General features: G+C 32.9%; 1 protein-coding gene across 1 annotated transcript in view; it reads right to left on the minus strand.

Moving 5' to 3' along the window:
- LOC119829181 overlaps positions 1-11,352 on the minus strand; it is a 26,917-nt gene extending 15,565 nt beyond the window's left edge. The window contains exons 1-2 of the mRNA XM_038351583.1: positions 11,170-11,352; positions 6,566-6,755 (exon numbers count right to left, since the gene is read on the minus strand). Of these exons, the coding sequence (XP_038207511.1) occupies positions 6,566-6,755; positions 11,170-11,352 (373 nt within the window). The remainder of the gene's footprint in view (positions 1-6,565; positions 6,756-11,169) is intronic.
- Between the last annotated feature and the right edge of the window lie 10,983 nt (positions 11,353-22,335).

The following is a 22,335-nucleotide window of genomic DNA, read 5'->3' on the forward strand; positions in this document are numbered from 1 at the left end:
TTTCTTGAAGGCCCCAATGTCGTAATTGTTCGGGAACACCGTAGCTGGTAAATCGTTTCAAAGCTTCACCGTACGCGGGAAGCAGTTGCGGGTGAAGCCTACGGTATTGCATGAAATTGAAGACACAAGCAAATTTCTATCGGAATATCCAGTTTTAAATATTTGCTTCACATCATAAATAACCCTGCTGCTGCCTTTTTTGAATTAACAACTTAATGGAGTACGTATTTTTATAGCGTTTTTATATCCGTCACATCCCGTGGCTTTTATTGCTTTCGGTTTACAGCTGTCTATGAATATTACTTGCGTGTAGTTCAGTCTATTTTTTATGAATTATAGGCGTACCCATATAATTTTAAAGTATATTCCATTTTTAGCAATCGTTAATTCTAGTTTTGTGTAGGGCAGTTTGCTAAATCTAGATTAAATTGAGCAAAACTCATACAAAAAATAGGTTTTAACGGTAGGCTATAAGAATCACGATTCGTTGGTGCAACTGGTTTTAAATTATTTTTCATTACATGTCGCAATAAAGGTATTTTAAATCGAAAATAAACTATATGTTTCATAAATTTTAGTTCTACCCTTTGTCAGGTTTCTCGGAGGACCTTCCTTACTACACCTGGTCGCTCTCCGGTCGTATCGGATCATCACCAACTATGACAGTGATGGAGTATGGAGTACAATTAAATTATTTGTGCTCTTCCTTACATATCTCCACTGTAAGTGGCTAGCTCATTTAAAAAGCATTTAGACAAGTCATTCGTGTGAAGACAAGAGAAGCGCGAAGAACGAGCCCGAGCTGTATATACCACGCTATGAGCAGCTCGGGACAATATGAAGGGGCTGCCGCGCGCATTTATTTTATGTCGTTTTCATAATACTTACTAAGACTAAGATTGAGTAATGACAACTGCGACATTGACGTTTTCGGCTTTCACTACGAGGGCAAAGACGTTGTATTACTGTATGCTTCTCTATGATGTGTCTAAATTTACCGCTGTGACGGTAATTATATTATGTAGGTACCAATTTCACGAAATTTTGTACAAAATGGTGGCAATATATGACGGTAAGTGATCACACAACCTTCAAATAGAAAATAAAAAATTTTAACATATTTTAAACACGATTTATTCATTATATTATTAACCCGTTTCGAACACTTTACAGCGAGCGTGGTCACGGAGAAACTTTAAATAGAATCCAATAAAGGTGGACGTTCCACCCTCACGAAAAAATGTAAAGCCAACGAATTATTTAATTGCTAGGATCAGTATTTCTGATATAAATAAAAAATTTGCTTTTTGTTCCGGCTGTTTCAAGTTGCAAATAATATTTTTGCTAAAATATATAGTTGCCGAGATCTATGATGGAAAAAATGTCATAGGCCTCTTCTTCGAATAACCACTAAGTACAAAATTCTGTTCCCACGCGAGGGAAGCTGCAGGCGGGAAACATTAAATAAAAAAAAACATAATTGTTAGACAACGTGTCATTTTCATCGATAAAAAAGAAGCATAGCTGTGGTAGTGAAATAAACTTTCACTTTATACAAAACTGACTGAAAGGGTAGAACATTGCTATTTGCCGGTCGACTCAGCTCGGAATTGCTTTGACGGCGATAACGTAATGCTATGAAGATTTATGTATTTCGATACACGGTATGTCTCGTATATGGAGTTATAACTCCACTTATGCATAACGCTGAGATTGGTTCAACAACTGGAAATCTATACATTCTAATCTGATGCTATTTAAAGTCTCTCCAAGATACGTCATCGTTCTTACTAATATCCAACTGTTGTGATGATTGTTTTGAAAGTTTATGAAGGTAGATGGATTTTAATCCGTAAGTCGTAAAGTTGCCTATGTGTTATTCCAGTTCTCCAGCTATCTACGTAAAATTTCATTGCAATCGGTTCAGTAGTTTTTGCGTGAAAGAGTAACAAACATACACACATCCTTACAAACTTTCGCATTTATAATATTAGTAGGATTCGTGGATAACCTTCAATGCCTATTAACAATGTATCCCATTTAAAGGATAAGCATCAATCTTATATTCTTGTTTTTTTAGATCGATCTCTAACAGTGTTCCAATATCTCTGATCCGCAATCTGTGAATAAAGATATTTTCAAATCCACAGCAACTTTTGATCGCTTTTTTATTCTTATCCATTTCAATAATGAAGCGATGTACAACTGTCAATCCTTATCTGTAGATTTTGGATTAAAATCTTATACTGATACCGTATCCAAATGGTTATTGATAATCTTTTCTCAGAAAATGGATCACTAGATCAACCTATCGTTGCGACTTTCGTATAATTTGTAATTTTATTAATATCCTAATGCATTACCAGTACAGAACAACACTTCAAACATAGCAATCGAGTTATCAGTTCAATTGCAATCAAAATAAATTGTTATTATATTACTTTCACATTCAAGGTAACATAACCTCGGTGTTGTCTACGTTAACGGCAGTTAAGTGCCCAATGAAGAGACATAAGAATTTGTGTAAACACAGAAATAGGTCAAGGATAGTGAGGGAGTATCTCTTTATTTGATCTCGTGTTAGAATGATGTAATCACAATGCTATTATAAAAGTGAAAGTCTGTTTGTTTGGATGTTTGTCCGTCAGTCACGCCGAAGCTACTGATTATGATGAAACGGATTATGATGAAATTTGGTATACAGACAGGATTTTTATTTTATCGAAAATGCAGTAATTTTTATTTTTGATTTAATTCTACTATTAGAAGTTTATTTCAGTATTGAGGGAAATTTCTATTTGTTGTCAGACAATACAAGGTTGTACAATTCGCAATTACTGAATAATAAAGTTTCGTGACAACCATATGCCTTCTTACAAACTAACTTCCACCACAGATAGTTATATAGTGACTACACTCTACTGTTACTAATCTTTTTACCCAAAACTCAACGGACAATAGCCGAATTAAATCTCAAGTGTAGAAGATTTTATGTACAATTGTTGTTAAACATATGTGTGTATTTCTGAAACACTCCAGTGAGACGAAATCACGACACGGCCGGAAAGATACAGAAGTGTTCCTAAGAGCTTCGTGTTCATTTTATATTAAACGGTTTATATGGAATTCAACAGTTGAGATAAAATTTTATTTTTAATGATTATCGCGGCTATGTTTCATTTGTTTTTTGATTACACAAATAAAGCAGTAAAGTAAACCTGTTTAAATTTTTTTGGTGAAAAAATTTAATTTTCTATCAAAATTATTGTGAATTTTTATTGATGCTGATACAAAAATAATTAAAAAGAAATACGTTATCAAAAACTGAAAGCTAAAAAAAAACTATTTAGACATATATTTGTCTTTGCTTCAATTTATCTATGTACTAGGTTACCGCTCGCAGCTTTAAGCTCACGTAGTCAAAACAAAAGATAGGTAGTCCCGGGGTCTTACTCGTTTATATCCCGTTCCCGAGGGATAACCGGGATAATAACTTGCCTATGCCTTTTCACGAGTCTCAAACTATCTTAGTACTAAATTTCATCCTGTTGAATCTTACTACTAGGTTACTATTATACTGAGAAATTTATTGCAGAGATTTACGCGTGAAGAAGAGATAGACGGACGTAGTAGAGTTACTTTCGCATTTATAATATTAGTAGGGATTTATCTAATCTGCAAAAACCTAACCTTCACTAAGTAAGTAGTTAAAATAGTCACAGTATAAATATTACTGTTATAGTGATATCTATCATAGTAGTTAATTCCAAAATTGTTACGGTAAAAGTAAGAGATAACTTCGGCCGTCATAAAAGAACATAAAAAAGTTTATGGGCGGTTTATTCGACATTAAAGTGTATTTTTATCATTGCATGTAACTTTACGTATTATGAAGTATGCCTCTTATCCGTTTTTATTTGATCAAAAGACACTTCGTATACAATTTGACTACTATTTAAAGTAGGTAAGTAAGTAGGTGACCGCCTCCTTGGTACAGTGGTTAACGCGTGAGCGTAGAACCGAGAGGTCCTGGGTTCAATTCCCGGTGGGGACGCACAAAATAAAAAAAACGTCTTGGTCTGGTAGGACACAGAAGGTTGATCACCTACTTGTCCGTAAAGAAAATCGATCAGTGAAACAGATGTACATCATCTGCCCCATACCCCACTAGGGGACACGGGACTTCACTTTTAAGTAAGTAGGTAAATAAGTTATTATTTTGTTTTATTTCTATCATAAAATCGATTTTTATGCATATATTCAAATTGCAGGGACATAGGCCTTCTGTGTGGATTCAGGCCTTAATCCACCACGTTTCGGACTCCCGTTTCCTTTTCCTCACCCTTCCTAGTCGTCAATCTTTTACTTACCCCGTTCCATTTAAAAGCGGGCAGCGCGATCACCACCGCACATTCGCAGAGGTAGTGCCTCTGCGAATGTTGATGGGCGGTGGTGGTGTAGTTTTATATGTGGTAGTCGAGCACGTTTCGGAATGAATTGGGCCAGCTCGCACCGGGGAAGTACCACACCCTCACAGAAGACCGGCGTGAAATAGCATTCTGCTGTGTTTCGTTCGATGAGTGGGGGAGCCGGAGGCCCACATCCTTTTCCTTACCCTTCCCAGTCCTTTATTTTATTCCTCTTACCAATCCTTTCTTAATCCCTTCCCAAAAAGTCGGCAATCCATTTGTAGAGTCGTAAGGTCTGCAATGGACCTTATGCCTCTCCAAATGTTCATGGGCGGTGGTAGCGCTTACCATTAGGCGTCCCATCAGCTCCATTACCGACTGTGACATAAAAAAAATAAAGAAAGCGATTAAAAATGGCGACTCTCCTACTCTCCTCTCTTTGCACACACACGTTAGGACACCGGATCGTACAGAGCTAATTGACAACTGATTCACTTCTTAAATTCCTTTGACCTAGTTATAAAAACGTTTCTTTCGGTACTTTGAATGTAATATGATATTTTGTCTAGTCATCTGAGGTTATCACGTTTTTCTCGCCATTGTAATTGTATAACATTCAAAGTTATGAGAGTCTTATAATGTTTTTATATAACTTCCTTTAACTTCTTGGTCTTTTTCGACTTACTAATTTAATATTGGTTAGATCCTGTCCCGGTGGCCGGTTTACGGATTCAATTCAAACTTTGTACGCTTATAAGGATCTGCGATTATACAAAGATATCATGAGTTTTCTTAGTATCCTAATTAGGATTAAATAACCACTTTCCTTTCCTTTCGTATACTCTGTATAAAAGCAAGTGAGACAATTTAGTATATTCTATCATAAGAGCGTGTTTAATGTTTTAACAACAATTTTTTTTTATACCAATACTAGCAATAGGGCATATATATTTGACTATGTTATATTTTAAATACACGCTTATTTATTTACTTATTAGTTTCACAGCATTGAAATTCATAATAAAAGAAAATCTCACTCGTTATCTTCACGCGCAACAAGGACATATTTTTTGAAAGAAAGAAAGGAAAACATTGATTTTGACACAGACATACATATATATTGATTGCTCTAAATAGTACATCTCTAAATTTTGTGCCGAAACTAAATGGAGCACCCATTTAACTTATCTTTTAATAGCATTTCCATGTCAGAGTTATACCAAGGATTATTAGCAAAAGACTTAAAGGGTATTTGAGGGTACACCGCCGCTTGATCTCCTTATTGATAGGCCTAAAGCTGAATTACTTCTACACGTTTTAATTAATTATTTAATCAGATTCGATACAGAGTGATTTAGTGCCTTACACACAGCCAACCAATTTTAATCATGGTTTAAAAACCCTATGCCCTTGGAATCGCGAAATTTTAATAGTCGGGATAGATGCATAAATTATTTGATGTGTGTTTTGTGTTTCATGCAAAAATGGATCTGTGGAATTTGACACGAATATGTAATTATAATAGTATGGATTAGCATATATAGTAATTGTAATCGTTAAAATACAGGCTAAAACTAGTGTAAATAAAAACATATTTTTGAATTGTACCATTCAGCGCTACTCAAAGAAATATTTCTTAACGAACGGAAGAGATAAAGTTATTGCTTCTGATATCACAATCGTTAAGTCATAATTTTTAAATGAGAAATTTTGATTTTTTCTATTCTTTCAAAATTTCTCATTTATAAAGCATTTCAATGCTATAAAACTAAAAATTAAATCATAATTTTTACTTAACACATATAAGACTCTATTATTGAGAACTAATTACGAATGATTCAATAAAACTTCAAAGCCATTGAACCATAGAACTGTTAGCCAATGTAGTTAACCTCTAAAGGAAAAAGGTAGTTCTTTGTAGAAAAACATATGATGATGACGGTGATGTTGATAATGATGATGTTTATGATGATTTAGATGATGTTCGTAATATAATTATGATGGTGGTTGGTAATGGCGATGGTGATGATAATGATGACGACATCAATGGCTTAGTTTATAGAGGTGATGATGATGATGACGATGGCTTGGTTTAAAAAGGTGATGATGATGATGTTGAGGATTTCGATGAACATGAAGATAGATTCAAGTGTTACCCAATGCAAAATCGCAAGCTGGCCCAAAGAACACTGTAGCGCAGTCATTGTACGCATCAATGGCCGATATGACAGCGTATGCTGCGTCACAATCTGTGACGTCATACGTCATCCATTCGAAACTCAGCCACGGCGGCAGCATTTCCTTCACGGTGTCTGACTGGACTGCTAGATGCAGAACTGGCTCCACCTAAAAATAAATGATTTTAATCGAATCTAGCAACATATTTTGGAATATCCATTAATTTGTTATATTTCATCAGGACAATAAATAATAATGTGTTTTTCTCATTAAGCCTATTTATTACGCATTGGTAAAACAATTTTTTCAATTCTAGTCCATAGTTGATTCTGAAATCCTAATATTAACTCATATATATACAAAATTATGTTGTGTGATTGACTTGATGAAATTTTAAAATCAACAGGAAAAAATGGGATTCTAAACGCAATTGATAGACTAAAATAGAGAATACTGTAATAAATAATGTAAAAAAGCTATTAGTCTATAGACAATTAGTTTTGTATACATTTAATCGCTCATATTTAAAATATAGTTAACTTTACGATAACTGAACACTTATTAAAGAATTTAGGCTTTATTATTATTTTGTTGTATTGTGTGTGTGTGTGTGTTGTTTCGTTGTGTGTATGTATATAATGTTACACTATGTCCTTATTTGATTCTTGTTATGATTCGCTGTTGATGTGCTAATTAAATTGAATAAAATACTTCATTTATTTCCAACTAGCTATCCGCCCGCGGCTATGCCCGCGTAGTCGTTGTCGGCTATGTTCCCGTTCCCGTGGGATTTCCGGGATAAAAACTACCCTATGTCCGTCTCCTGGGTCCAAGCTACCTCTGCACAAATTTTCAGCCAAATTGGTTAATCCGTTCTTCAGTTATAAATAGTGTAACTAACACCACCTTCTTTTATATATATAGATTAGAGATTAGAGATTATTAAACTAGATAGAAGAATAGGATAAGAAGATGATGTTTGACACTTTTAATTAAGTTTCTCGATCATCCAATAAAACTTTTTCTCTCGTGCAAATTGGACTTAGTGGTAATGATGTATCAGTGAATTTCTTGCAACAGTTTGTTTATATATTTTCTTAGATATCATGTTACATGTCATGAATAATATTTTATTATTCGTTGCAAAATATTTATTTATTCTTCTTTTATTTATTCATTTAGTCCTTTCCTTTATTCCTATCGCCAATCCTTTCTTAATCCCTTCCCAAAAAGTCGGCAATCCATTTGTAGAGGGTAAGGTCCATTGCAGACCTTACGCCTCTCCGAATGTTCATGGGCGGTGGTAGCGCTTACCATCAGGCGACCCACCAGCGACATTATTATTATATTACATATATATATATATATATATATATATATATATATATATTAAAACGCGTTAAATATTTAATACACTAAAATAATTAGCCGCTGGTATTTTTTTATTTGATACATTTATTAAAAATAAGCTGCACCCCGCGGTTTACCCGCGTAAGTCCGTATCCCGTAGAAATATCGGGATAAAAAGTTGCCTGTATGTTATTCCAGTTATCCAGCTGTCTACGTACCAAATATTTCATTGCAACCGGTTCAGTAGTTTTTGCGTGAAAGGGCAACAAACACACACACATCCTTACAAACTTTCGCATTTATAATATTAGTAGGATTAATAAAACTTTTGTTTTGATCCCCTTTTCCTCGTATACAAGGGAAATTATTTTGACGAAACGGCCCCCTAGGAATAATAGTTCAAGATAATCTTGTTTCACAACTTGAGTTACCCGAATAAATATTTACATAGGACATTTTGGGACGCCCATAAATATATGAATCGTGGGAGAGTGGCCAATATCCACTATCATTTATATAGTTACGTGCGATATTTTTTAATCTGCACTTTTGTTTTAGGTATATATCTATGCGATAGTTTATACTATTGGGTACATGCTTATAACGTAGTTTACTTGGGACCATTCGAGCGACGACGCCAGCTGAAGTTACCAGCAAACATTGTTCGTTTGTATGCAGAATAAAAGTCAGGAATCATTAAACCTATTTCATTCTTTCATTTATTCGTTCGGTTGATTTTGAAACATATAAAAATGTGCTAGTAGATAATTATTATACAACACATTTTTACTGCAAGGAATATTTAGGCATTAAAAACTTATAAGATATCAAAGGCTGGTCAGTCTTCCCGTAAGTATGCTCGCTGTAAAGTATTTGAAACGAACGTGTGTATGTCCGAACATTCGTGTGTGTGTTGGGTTAAATAATACGATTATAAAATTGCATTCAAATCCGTCATAAAGTCTTTAATTTCTTAATTAATAATACTCGCGTCAAATAAAACACTGGAAAATACTAAAAGTAATATTTTAATGTATAGACCCTACACATCATGGCCCCTATACTGCCCCACAATTTATACATTTTAAACACTCGGTACATTTTACTGAAAACCTTTATCACTTATAAGTCTGGGTTTTTAAAATGCATTTATAAAAAATATTTCAAAAGAGTAGTGTGTGTGTGTATGTATGTGTGTATTGTGTGTGAGTGTGTAGTATAGCTTTCACACGTTGTGTTCATACTAAAAATATGATTGAATCCATACATATCATTTGATATATATATCTTAAACGTGCATAAATTTTCTTTGTTATCAGTCAAAGCCATGGAAAATCAAAGATTCGACCTAAAATATGAAATAACACAACTTTTCGTTTCTGTATTTTATATGTAAATTCTTACGAAACATCACTCCTCGGAAAGCAAGATTACTTGAACTTGTCGCGATTCCCTCGGGATATTTTCGATCTAAATAATTTGTTGGTCGACCGCAATCAACGCATGCCTCTATGTCGGTTAGTTAAATTATCTACCTACAAGAAAGTTATAAGTAATTGGCTTGTAAGATTATTTTTAACTATTGATGAACATTTTTTGTGAGTTTCAACATTAAACCTTATCTAAATGTGAATAAATGTTTTTATGTTGCGCTGCAGTTCAAGAATGATTTTTGAAGAGGTTCTAATTTTTATATGTAGATAATCGCAAAAAATATAAATCATTGAAAATTTTAGTCTATAAAATATCTTAACTATAATTGTATAGATCTGAAGAGTTTGTATGTTTGAACACGCTAATCTCAAGAGCTACTGCACCCATGGATTATTCTATTTTTTATTATAGATATTTCACCACTTTGTACCATAGAAAAGTCGGGGCACACCGTTAGATTATATGGGTCTGTACAATTTACTGTCTATTACCTAAATCTATTCTAATATTATATGCTGAACTGTTTTTTTGCTTGTTTGAATGCGGTAATATCAAAAACGACTGGTCTGATTTGAAAATTCTTTCAGTCTCAGATAGCCCATTTATTGAAGACAGCTTTAAGCTAACATCAGGTACTGCCTGGGTAAAACCACGGGGCACAGCTAGCAAATGAATAAATAAAAGTATAATATCTAAAATCCCTGCGGTTTAAACGGGATTAAATATTAAGTCAACACAAAAAGTAAACTCAGGGAATTCCTTGAATCTCGTTCCAGAAGAAAAACCAGCCGTTGAACTTTGTGAAAAATTAGAAATTATATTGTTATAAATTTATGATTAATATCTGAATCTAAATGATGATAAGTAGAGCGTTATGTCTGCTACAGTTATTATTATTTGTTTCTAGGGTTTTTCCGTTAAATATCTTTTATATAAATGCTGTTTACGTATGTACATATGTACGTATGTAGGCAAAAAATTTAATACGGAAGAAAATAATACACAGGATATTAATCCGAGACACACGAGCAAAGCTGAGGGCAACAGCTAGCAAAATATAATCATTCATTGTGAGTATTGTAGGGTAATGTAAGAAGGTCGTGGAGGAATTATAACCAGAAATACAGTGGGGTTTTGGTCGGTATCAATCCGACATAACCCACGGTTCCTTGGGTATCTACGCAAGATTAAATAAGATATTTCTCCACTTAACAAAAAAAGAAAAAAGAAAGGGTATTGTAAGAAAATACACAGGTTTTATAATAATAGAATCCACTACGTGGTAAATTTACATTATTGGATATTGACGCTTTTCGTAATAAGTATTGGTTATAATTGAAAAAATCGTTTTTGTAAAATCTATACCGTAGTACTGTAGAATAAAAATATTATATAAGTCTACCTTTTCAATCTCTACTAGGTTTACTAATTAGCTAGGTTTTTACTAAGCTTACATCACATTTTTTGATAAACACATCATCGCAAGAAACATGTTCCAACGACACAGGTAATCCTAGTGTGGGAGAAAAACTTCTCAATTTCTATGTTTCGTAAAAATTTTTGATATATGCTCTAAGGGGTCATCCATTAATAACGTCATATGAACTTTGGGTATTTTAATCCCTCCCCACATACTAGTCACAGACTGTCACATTTAAAGAAACGCAACACATAAAAATCTGATCGAAAAACCAGCTTTGATTGTTAGATTTAACATGTTTAATCCCCTATTCAACATGTTACGTAATTTATGAATGACCCCTAAGCGTGCTTGCGGTTGTACGAATCTAAGTCTTACCACGTGCAATGATGCGTAGAACGTAGTATTCCTAGGCAAGAGTAAGGCCGCTCTTATTTTACAATTGCCATCTTTATCACACAAATTCTCACAGGACCTCGGCTTCGGCTCTTCCCCTCTGCAATTTTGCGAGGTGGCAGCCCCGGCTATCAGCAACAACACTAGGCCCTCCCGCCATCCCATTTTATCGATATTAACGGACATCACATCACTAATTCACATTATTCACTACATGCTTCTTACACTACACTTCACTACATCTGAAACAAAAAAACAACAAACATATTAATATTTTTTTGTTGTAAGTAATACGATTTACTGCCCGTTCGGGCTAATAAAACTTAAAAAAAAACACCTTATATAACATCAGTCCTAAAAAAAGGGCAGACGCTTCTCTTCCAGGGTTGCCACTTTTCTTAATATTACTTCAAAATCTTTTATCCCTCGGTAATATACAAACATACAAGTAAATACTAATTTATTATACGTTTTAAAACAGCCTCTTCGGTTTCGTTACAGTTGGATGCACTACTCTTACGTATTGATAGATTACCTACCAATTTAGGAATTGGTAGGTAATCTATCAATACGTAAGAGAACTAACTAACTAATATACGTTCATCAAATTGTTTATCGTAAGCGCAGTATAAAAAGGACACAGTAGTACAACGACTTTGATCTCGTAGTAAAACTAACAAACAAAGTCATTTTATATATCACAAGATACAAATAACATTCCGAATCTGTGAATTATTTTCGGACCTAATTTCGTTCAAACGAATTATCTTCTTCACAACACCAGTTAAATTGTATTTTATGTAATATAATTCCGAATAACAATAACCCAATAATATGTACCTAATTTCTAGAAATAGACAGAACCTAATTGGCAATTGGTATTCTGTCCTATAGTCTCGTTTTAATAAGCGATTCAAATACTGTTCCAAAATTTAAATTGCCGCGAAATTTTAAAGTTGGAAATGTCAATTCTGTCCTCAGTTATTATGGGTTGAATACATAACAATAGAATGTTTATTAGGAAATAACGCGATTGCGCGATAGCAATATTAATTATATTCTATTCGTCAAATAATGACCTGATGACGACAGAACTCCAAATACAGATTTAAATATATTTCTATAATAACCTTGTATAAATAAATGTATTTTCTTTCTTTCTTTCTTTCAAATAATACAGCTTATGTTTTTTTTAATGAGGAGCATTAACAGACACATGCAATTCTATTTTTATTATGTTTAATTGACAACGCTTTATTGTTTTAATTCGAGTTTGATCTGAAAGTACGATAATGTAAAAGCATTGACATTCTATAAACAACTGGTGTTTGTTATGAATCAACGTGTTATATTGTTTAACCTATTTATCATGCATGTATCAAATTACAAAAAAGAAACATTAAATTAATATTAATACTTTATACTATACTATATATACTATATACTTTATAATAGTTTGAAATTGTATAAGAATAAAATATTAAAATATTCTCAAATAGGGTTAGTGAAAATACCTCTATTTTGCGAGACAATTATTATTGATTGAAAGTGGTCCTCCTCGGCTTTTTTTGAAAGTTTTTTCTCACTGTAAGAACCTTCCTTGTGTCTTAGAAAACACTTACTTAAAAAAAATGCTGAATTGGTTGACCCGTTCTCGAGTTTTACGCTTAGCAACACATTTGATGATTTATTTTTATATACACAAATATTTAGCCAAACAAAAAATGTTCTAGAAACTGTGACAATATTTCATTCAAATTATATAGGTATGCAATTTATTTCGGAATTTCTCATTAAATTTTACGTTCGAAGCAGAAACAACAAACATACAACTCCAGAACTTAGAAGTTCTAGAATTTACTATAGTTCTTGTGGACCTTTACCTCGAGAGTGCATCGCTTTATAGCTAGTATACGGCAATTAACATCGGTGTGAACATTTGAAAATGAATTTACTATTACTGCTTGTGAAGGTTTATGCATAATTAATTTATTCACAGATGAAGCCATGTATGTTAAAATTTTTTTTTTGTTTATTCACAAACGCTCTTGGATTTTGAATTTGTGAATAAGGAAAGCAAACTTTACATTTCTGTTATTTTCAAGTATTTAAATTATTATGCTCGTGTATCTTTAAGCATTAAGAAAAACCTTATTAATAAACATTAGGTTTTTTTATTGATAACACTATACTGCTATAATCTAGAACCAATTGATTATTGTTATAATAAACTGTTGGTAGCCGTAGTGTAGCTGTGCCCGCGGGCTATTTTCTTTTAGAATATCGTTTATATATTCGTGGCCATATGATACAATTGCTTCGTTTTTATTGGCAGTTTCCAATTTAGGTAGGCACATCAAGTTGTTTGGAAAATATATACGTTACTCAGATATGAATTAATTTTGTAATGGAGAATGCATTTTGCAAGTCCGTGAAGCAGTTATTCAGTCAAACCATAAAAACAAGACGATCCCTATATCTCAATCTTTTTGACATTGTATCAGATCGAATTCACAACGCCTGTGAGTGTATTAGATATTCTTTATTTGATTAATTTTATTATTTGTAATAATAAATAATTATTTTATTAGTTCCATAACAAGCTATCGAAAGATATTACGAGTTGGACATGTCATTTAACAATTTCAGGAGAGAATGAAAAACAAAAGAAAATCGCCTTTAGATATATCATATAAGAATATCCTAATTTTCATAGTACAAGCTAACCTAACTCCCTAATTATTTTAAACCATTACATACAACCATAGTCACATCTTCCATTGATACAGAGAAATCGTGACGTTGCTTCATCTAATGCCGCGTTGATACGATGTTATTGGAACATTTAAACTTTCAATGAGAACTTTATCTCTTTTCAAAAGATAGATTCGATGTAACAACAGACTGTCAATAGATTTTTATCATTGCAATTGTTTACTAAAGTGTGACGATAGTAGGTACCTATTTGAATCTTGTGATATGTCAATTTTAGACGATTGATAAAATGATAACATGTACAGAATGAAACTAAAAACTATTTTTATACTATTTCATATACACAGATAACTGTCGTATAAAAACCACTTAACTTAAAGAGTAAATTTCGGGTTTTGAACTTGAAAATAATTTGCAAAATTAAAGATCTATAATTAGTTAGTAAGTTCATTACAAATATAGCAAGCTCTCCGCCCGGTTTCGTTCGAGTAGTTAAGGAAATTTTCATGAAAAATGAAATGCTTCACTGCAATAGAAAACCTATATCCGCCTCATCTATCAAGCCTCCTCAATGTCTCGAGAAAATTAAAGCATAGAATCTCTCCATTGTTTTGCGTTTTTGTAAAATATGGTCTGATATTAATAGGCATTGGATAGCTTAAAAAAATCATACACGTGGTAAAATGGTTACCTTTTACAAAGCTTTATCATAGCTCTCACGTTCACATTTTCCTAGAACGTATATACGGATTCCGTACTCTTCTTTGAATCGCGCTAGCGATATATTTTCCCTGCACTTCTAAACAACACTAAACAACTTCCAAGAACCGGAGAGAGCTTATCGTGGAACCTTTTTCTTTGCTCCACAAGCTATAAGAGCTGTAATATAATGAGACAACGATTTAATCCATTTCAGTTACATAAACATTTTCGAATTTGCGGCTGTACGCGGTGGTTAAGTAAATTGTCTTGTTAACAAGACAATGTGTATTATTGATATAACATTGGGCAAAGGTTGTATAGGCAATTATTATTGTTATAGTTTTATAGCATTGAAAGGCTTTATAAATGTGAAAAATTCACAGAATAGAAAAAAAAAAATTAAAACGATCCTGCCTAGTGATTAAAGTTTTTGTGTTCTTTAAAAATTTCTCAATATTTTTTTTTATGTCATAGCGGGCAACTGAGCTGGTGGTTCGCCGGATGGTAAGCGATCACCACCGCCCATAAACATTCGCAAAGGTAGTACCTCTGCGAGTGCGCTGCCCGCTTTTATGGGGTAAGGGAAAAGGAAAGGATTAACGACTGGAAAGAAGGAATGGACTAGGACAGGGGAGGAAAAGGAAACGGGCCACCTTATGTATAATAATTTATTTCTTATTGGTCCAGATATCTTCTCTGTATAGTTAATTCCATGAGATATTTTTAATAATTGATTTTAATTTCATAGTTTCGTCGAACGGGTACCACAAATGGATACAAATATACTTTATATCTCTCTAAACAAGGAGGTGTGAGAAATATAATCCCTTGAAAATGCGTATTAAATTTGCTGCAATGACCCATTTGTTCCGAGTTTGTGGCGCGAACCGAAAGGAATCAAAGCACAAAGGAGGAAATTCGTACAGATAGAAAACTTAAAAGTTCCCGGAAAAGTAACAAAAACACAAAAGATGAAAGAAGTTAAAAATATTTAAACATAATTCCAAAGCTATAAACAGTTATGGATGATGTATACATTACCTATATATACCCATACAATTACCTTGATTAAAAAGCAAACATTTCAACTGCGAATAGGTCACTCTAATCGAAGATTTATTTTTATACTCATATCGTTTTAGTCATTCATTACACAGATATACGTACAAGGTTGGCAAATAATAATCGAAGATGAAATAAAATACAATATTTATCGCAGAACAACTATGAAATCACGTGTAAAACGTTTAAAATAGCAAATACGAAACGTAGGATGTCAAACACGAAAATTTAATGACATAACAAAAAGATTAGCTTTTAGCCTTGTTAATTTTAGTTTAGTATGTTATATAATATTAAAAACAGACGATTTATTTTAAAATAACGTCAGTCTCTTACCTCTATAGCAGCGTATACACCTTGAATATATCAATCCATCGTCAGAACAATAATTTAGGAACATTGTTAATGGAAGTTCTCTTTAATCTAGTTGGATGATAAATAAACGCAGACGAATTACAAGATTTTAGAGGTCAAGGTAAATTTAAATTATTTATTAGTGGTTTTTTAAGATCTGGGTGCTAATGTTAGGTGTATTATAAAAGATATGTTAAAATTTCACGACAATGTTTATAAATAGGATTTGATTAATATAAACTACAGGGAAACAGACTCTTGTTGTGAAAATATATACTCAGGGGTAGAAATAGAAGGAGAATATTTGTATGGGTTTCGTAAGGTGAAATACAAGCAATTTGAACGTAAAGCTATGTATATTTAAATGACTCAGCAAGTCCTTAAATTGCAGGTGAGGGTGCGATATTGGGTGAGCTTGCAAAAAATTAAATTATCAAGCGCTTATTTGCTTTGTCCGCATCGTAAATGTTTAATCTGATAATAGTGAATCATCTCTTATGCCATCTTCTGGATATGCTTTGTTTAGCTTATCAGTCAATAAAGGTGACGACTAATGTGTGAAAATATACTTCAATATATTCTTTTTATATATAAAAATCAATTGCTGTTCGTTAGTCTCGCTAAAACTCTAAAACGGCTGAACGGATTGATCTTATTTTAGTATTTATATGCCTGTGGAGGTCTAGGGAGGGTTTAAAAGGTGAGAACGATAAGGAAAATATGTCGAAACAATATTCTATGGCGTTGCGAAGTTCGCAGCGACAGCTTCATAATTTTAGATAAATAATATTGTTATTTATGATCGAAGGTCATGAGTATAAAAGGCTATTACAGACCTTAGCCCTTAACCCGAAGAAGACTTCTTTCCTTTTATATATATGGATGAACATTCTTTATTTGATACCATACTGGACACTATTTATAACTCACTAAGTATAAGTAAACACAGAAGGCGTACACATCGCTGACGCCGATCTCTATAAGGCAACTCAAATAACAAAGAAAATTAGTGAGTCATAGTGGCATAATAATTATTACGAGTGATAAATAGCTATATAGATAGATACAATATATAGAATAAACTACATTCAACTAACTTGCGACAATGTTAAACAATTGTTTATTCTAAAACTCGATCTCTTTGGGTCTCGTATTCAAAAGTTGAATGATAATGATAGAGAAGGAGGAGTGAAAGAAGTTAGCGGTAAGGAATACTTAAAGTTTAAAGGTAAGAGGAACGAAAATAAACTTTCATGTCCCTTAGTGGGGTATGGGGCAGAAATATATCCATCTCACTGCTCGATTACTTATATGGACAAGTCGGTGATATTTTCTGTGTCTTGCCGGACCGAGAGGTTTTTTTTGTGAATCCCCCACCAGGAATCGAACCCAGGTCACATCGGTTCTGCTCTCACGCGTTAACCTCTGTACCAAGTAGGCGGTCAAATGGTACTATGGTAAACTTTTCTTTAAGATACGAAGGAGTCTTAAGCTCAAATAAAGAATTTTACGCGTACGAAGCCTCCGGCAAAAGCTAGGTAAATATTTGTTTATTTGAATAAAGGCTTACCAACTAGGTACATAATTTCTTGTTAAAACTATTAAAACATTAAAATATACATCAACACATTAGTACTTATGTATCTACTCGTAAATTACAGGTATGCACAGCTTTACCAGCATTTAAAATAAAAATAAAAATTTGATATACAACTACAAATATTGAAATTTAATATAATTAGCTTAAGGCATTCAAAATTTGCTTCTTGAACAAGCTCAATTTAGAAAAATGAACGTCAGTGTTACAATCGACGGTAAACATTCTATTATATATAAAAAATCTGAAGCAATTTTATCTATCCACTTAGTTGGTATTTAATATATTTGTTCTTTATCTGTTTACTTGAACCTACATTTAGTGTTAGCTGTATCTGTGTGATTTATGTATGCGTATTTATATTTTTCTGTTTGTTTTTATGTATGTGTATGTAGATATATATTTTTATATTGTATATATGTAGTATTTTTATATGTATTATTACCTATGTATGTATTTGTGTATATGTGTAACTATGTATATATTAATATATGTTTATGTTTTTTCATGGTTCTTCAATACATTTATATGACTATATTATTACATTTATTTTTTAGCACCTTTTGCCCTGTGTTTTTTTTTTAGTAAACATTAATAGCGTCTCCTTGTCCACCAGGTTGTCTGGAAGAGATCGCTACTTTAGACATAAGACCGCCTGTTGTGCTTCTATAGAGTTTATTTATAGAATTTATTTATGTATGATTTGGTGCACAATAAAGTATTTTTGATTTGATTTTGATATATAATTTTAACATAAGTTATAATGGGGAGTTCGAACCATATTTATTTGTTGAAAATTTCAAGTAAATTGGGCAAAAAGAACTAAGCCGACAGTTATAGATAGGCACATTGAAGCCAATTTGTGACAACAGTGATGGACAGTCTATCTCATTATTCAATAATTTATATAGGCATAGAAGCTGTGAGGCATTTCTGCGCGTTTCTAAAGATTCCATTTTGAAAAAACTCAGTCGTTCATGATAGTTTCTAACTGTATTGTTTTTGGTGACATAAGTTGATCTATGAACAAACTTTTTCTGTACTGATTCAATCCGAGTAATGTATTTTTGATAGTAAGGACACCACACGACTGAATTATATTCAAGATTACTTACGAGAGCATTAAAAAGTATTTTCAAAGCCAGAGTGGATCTGAAATCCAGTGTATTACGAAAAATAAAACCTAACATTTTATAACTTTTACGTACCATTATGGGCTTTACCGTATCAAATCTACATTCGCTGTCTACTGTGACCCCCAAATCTTTCACACATTTCAACTCATTGATAAGTACATTATTAATTTCATAACTAGTTTTAATCTAACGTGTTTCCTAGAAAGTTTTATAAAATTACATTTACTTCCATTTAGTTGCATTAAATTAGTCTTACACCAAAGTGATACTCGATTTATATCATCCTGCAGTTTCTTTTGGTCATCAGAGCGATTTACAGATTTGAAAAGTTTTAGGTCATCAGAATAAACTTCATATTCAGAATCTAATATAACATCCGTAATATCGTTTATAAACAATATAAATAATAACGGCCTCAAGTGGGAGTCTTGGGGAGCTCCAGATGACTGATAATATTCCTTAGACTCATATCCACTAAGCTTAACTATCTGCGGTCTGAGGTATAAATAAGACTGCAACCATAGTAAAACCTGTTCAGAAAGGCAAAAAGAGTCCCTGAGCTTACGGATTAACAGATTATGATTCACAGTGTCAAAAGCCTTATTGAAATCGGTGTAGATTACGTCAACTTCATTAGCATTGCTGATTTTTGTTATTACGGAGTTGGTAAAACTGAGTAAGTTGGTGAGCGTTGAACGTCTTTTTATAAAACCGTGATGATTCTCCGAGATAAGACTTTTGGTATGCCACGAAATGAAACCGTAAACTAATGACTCAAAAATTTTCGCAGGTATCGAAGGTCAAATATAAAACAATACAATTGAAATACACGCGAAGTTCCTTGATAATCATTACCATGCACTTTTCATAATTGCAATTCAGGAATATCGTCATATTGTACATTATTAAACTTACTCATGGATAAAATATGTTACAAGTATTGTTTGTCTTATCCTTATCTATAAATAGCCTTCCATCTATTTATAGATTACATCCTCGAATGATGATAAAAATAGTTTAATTATAATTGATTTGACATTCACATCCTACGTTGTCAATGTCGAACTATTTGATAGATCATTATCTTTATGTATTATGATAATCCATAGGATAATCTGTGACAAGGCAATATGTCATGTGTTAATTTATAGATTAGAACTACAATTACTCATGATAATATTTCTTTGTTTTCATCCAGCTTGAGAAGAGAGCTAATAAAACCTAAAAGTATGTGCTAATGCTGCTCTGGAATATTCATCCTTTTTTCATTCGTGTTTTTAAACGGAATAGTGTATTTGATAATGTGGCCAGTTTGTACTGAGGAAGGCACCATATCCCCACGGAGTACCAGCGAGAAATAGTAGCCTAAGAATACTACTGTGTTTCGTACGATGAGTGGAGAAGCTGGACTCCTGTTGCCTTTTCCTCATCCTTCCTAGTCTACCCCATGGTAATAGGTTACCGTCAGGCGAACCCAGCTCAGTTACATACTGGACATATGACATATAATACCTGGAATTTGTCTTCCACTTTCTTAATATATTTATATATTTATTATAATATTCGAATTTAAATAGACTATTTGTTTATAATTTTGTAGGGATCAGTAAATAATCCACTAATAGACGCATTTTGAATACAACTAAAGTAGATTTTGAATACACGTACGATAAAGAATTATTAGCATAATTACATAGTAAATATTTAAGTATCTCTTCGAACGAGTTACTCATTCAAAAGCTTCCTGTAAACAGAAAGAGCGTTCCAGGAAATAAGCTTACAGAAGCTCAAAGGCCGTCAATGTCACTTTGTGTGGCAGAAATGGCTTTCTAACTTATACCTTGAGTATACTAGGTAAGGTAAGTATACAAGCTATATATTATTCAATGTAAAGATTAGACTTATCATCTAATGTATACTCTTCCGAGACGGCTGGAATTATTATCATGAAATTTTGTGAGCTAGCTAGCTATATCGGGTCAATATCTATTTCTTATACGCCTAAATGATAAGAGTCAGGCAGAACAGCGTTTGCCGGGTTAGTTAGTAAAATATAAAACTTATTATATATAATTAATTAGTTACTTATATCTAAAGAAACAAACTGAAGAGTTTGTTTGAACGCGCTTATTGTCGGGCTTAAAATGTCTTTAACAGCTGGGTATATATTAGATTACTGAAGAATATGGTACCACGCCAGGACTGGCCTGCTAGTAATATATAAATAGTACTCCCATACAATAAAGTTATACAGAAAATCGGCGTGAAATAGTGGCATGCCACTATGTTTCGTACGGTGACTGGGGAAGCCGGAGGCTCGTTTCCTTTTCCTAACCCATCCCAGTCCATTCCTTCTTTTAAGTCGTTAATCCTCTCCTTTTCCTTTACCCCATAAAAGCGGAGCAGCGCATTAGCAGAGGCACTATGTTTGCGAATGTTCAAGGCCGTTGGTGATAGCTTACCATCAGGCGAACCACCAGCTCCGTTGCCCGCTGTGACATTAAAAAAAATAGCATTACATCATAAGAATCCGTACATTGTACTCCACTAACCTCTCGACCTAAATTGTCTACATTATAGGTACACAAGATATCTGCATTAACAGCACTGATAAACGTCATGGAATCGTCGCGAAATTATCAATAATATTGATTACACAACTGTCAATATTGGTGATAAGTTCTTTGTGTGATTGCAACAATTATATTTTTTCAGGTGGAATTTGGTGGAATTTAGGGTGATTGTATTCTCTTCATGCCTTTTATTCAATTTATTATACCAAATTCAATCATTTACATGTATTGAATTTACAAATATATAGTTTAAATTACGTGGGAAGTTTAATAATAATTAGTGCTATGCGAAAGTAACTCTGTCTGTCTTTTTTTTGACGCCCAAACCACTGAACTGATTTGGATGAAATTTGGTGTAAAGAAGTTGGGGACCTGAGAGTGGTCAAAATCTGTGCTTATAATAAAACAGTAACCAGACGGTATTGCGGTATAATAAATATTTAAAAAAAGACTGATTGCTATGCAATAGGGATATTTTACAGACATCCAAAACGATGGTTAGAATTTTTCTGTTTGTTTGTTTCTATGTGAGTTACTGGTCAGATTTGGACAAAACTTTATACGGTGATAGACCAACGTAAATTTCAACTTATAGGTTATATTACACGCTTTTTATTAGCTTCACCTGTATGTTTGTTTGTAACCGACTTCTTTGGGCGCGATTTTGACCCACTTTAAACGGCCAGATTTCGTTCAAACTTTGTAGATTTATTGAGGACCGATGACAATACACTAATTTGATAAAATTATTCCATTTTTCAATTTGCAAAATATGATTTTTGTTAAAGCGTGTTTTTTAGTTTTTTTTAAACTATTATTTATTTTATTAAAAAAAAATTGGCGTGGCCATCTATACGTGTAATCCATTACAAAAAAAAATTCTTTAGTATGTAATCATATGAGATGTCATTGTATAGGTATTAAAAATTATACAAAACAGTTATATATAGTTATATATAATGCCTCTTCCAAAAACTATGAAGTACAACATTTATATCCACGTAAGCCA

The sequence above is a fragment of the Zerene cesonia genome, chromosome 9 (genome assembly GCF_012273895.1).
Source record: "Zerene cesonia ecotype Mississippi chromosome 9, Zerene_cesonia_1.1, whole genome shotgun sequence".
Classification (NCBI taxonomy): Eukaryota; Metazoa; Arthropoda; class Insecta; order Lepidoptera; family Pieridae; genus Zerene; species Zerene cesonia.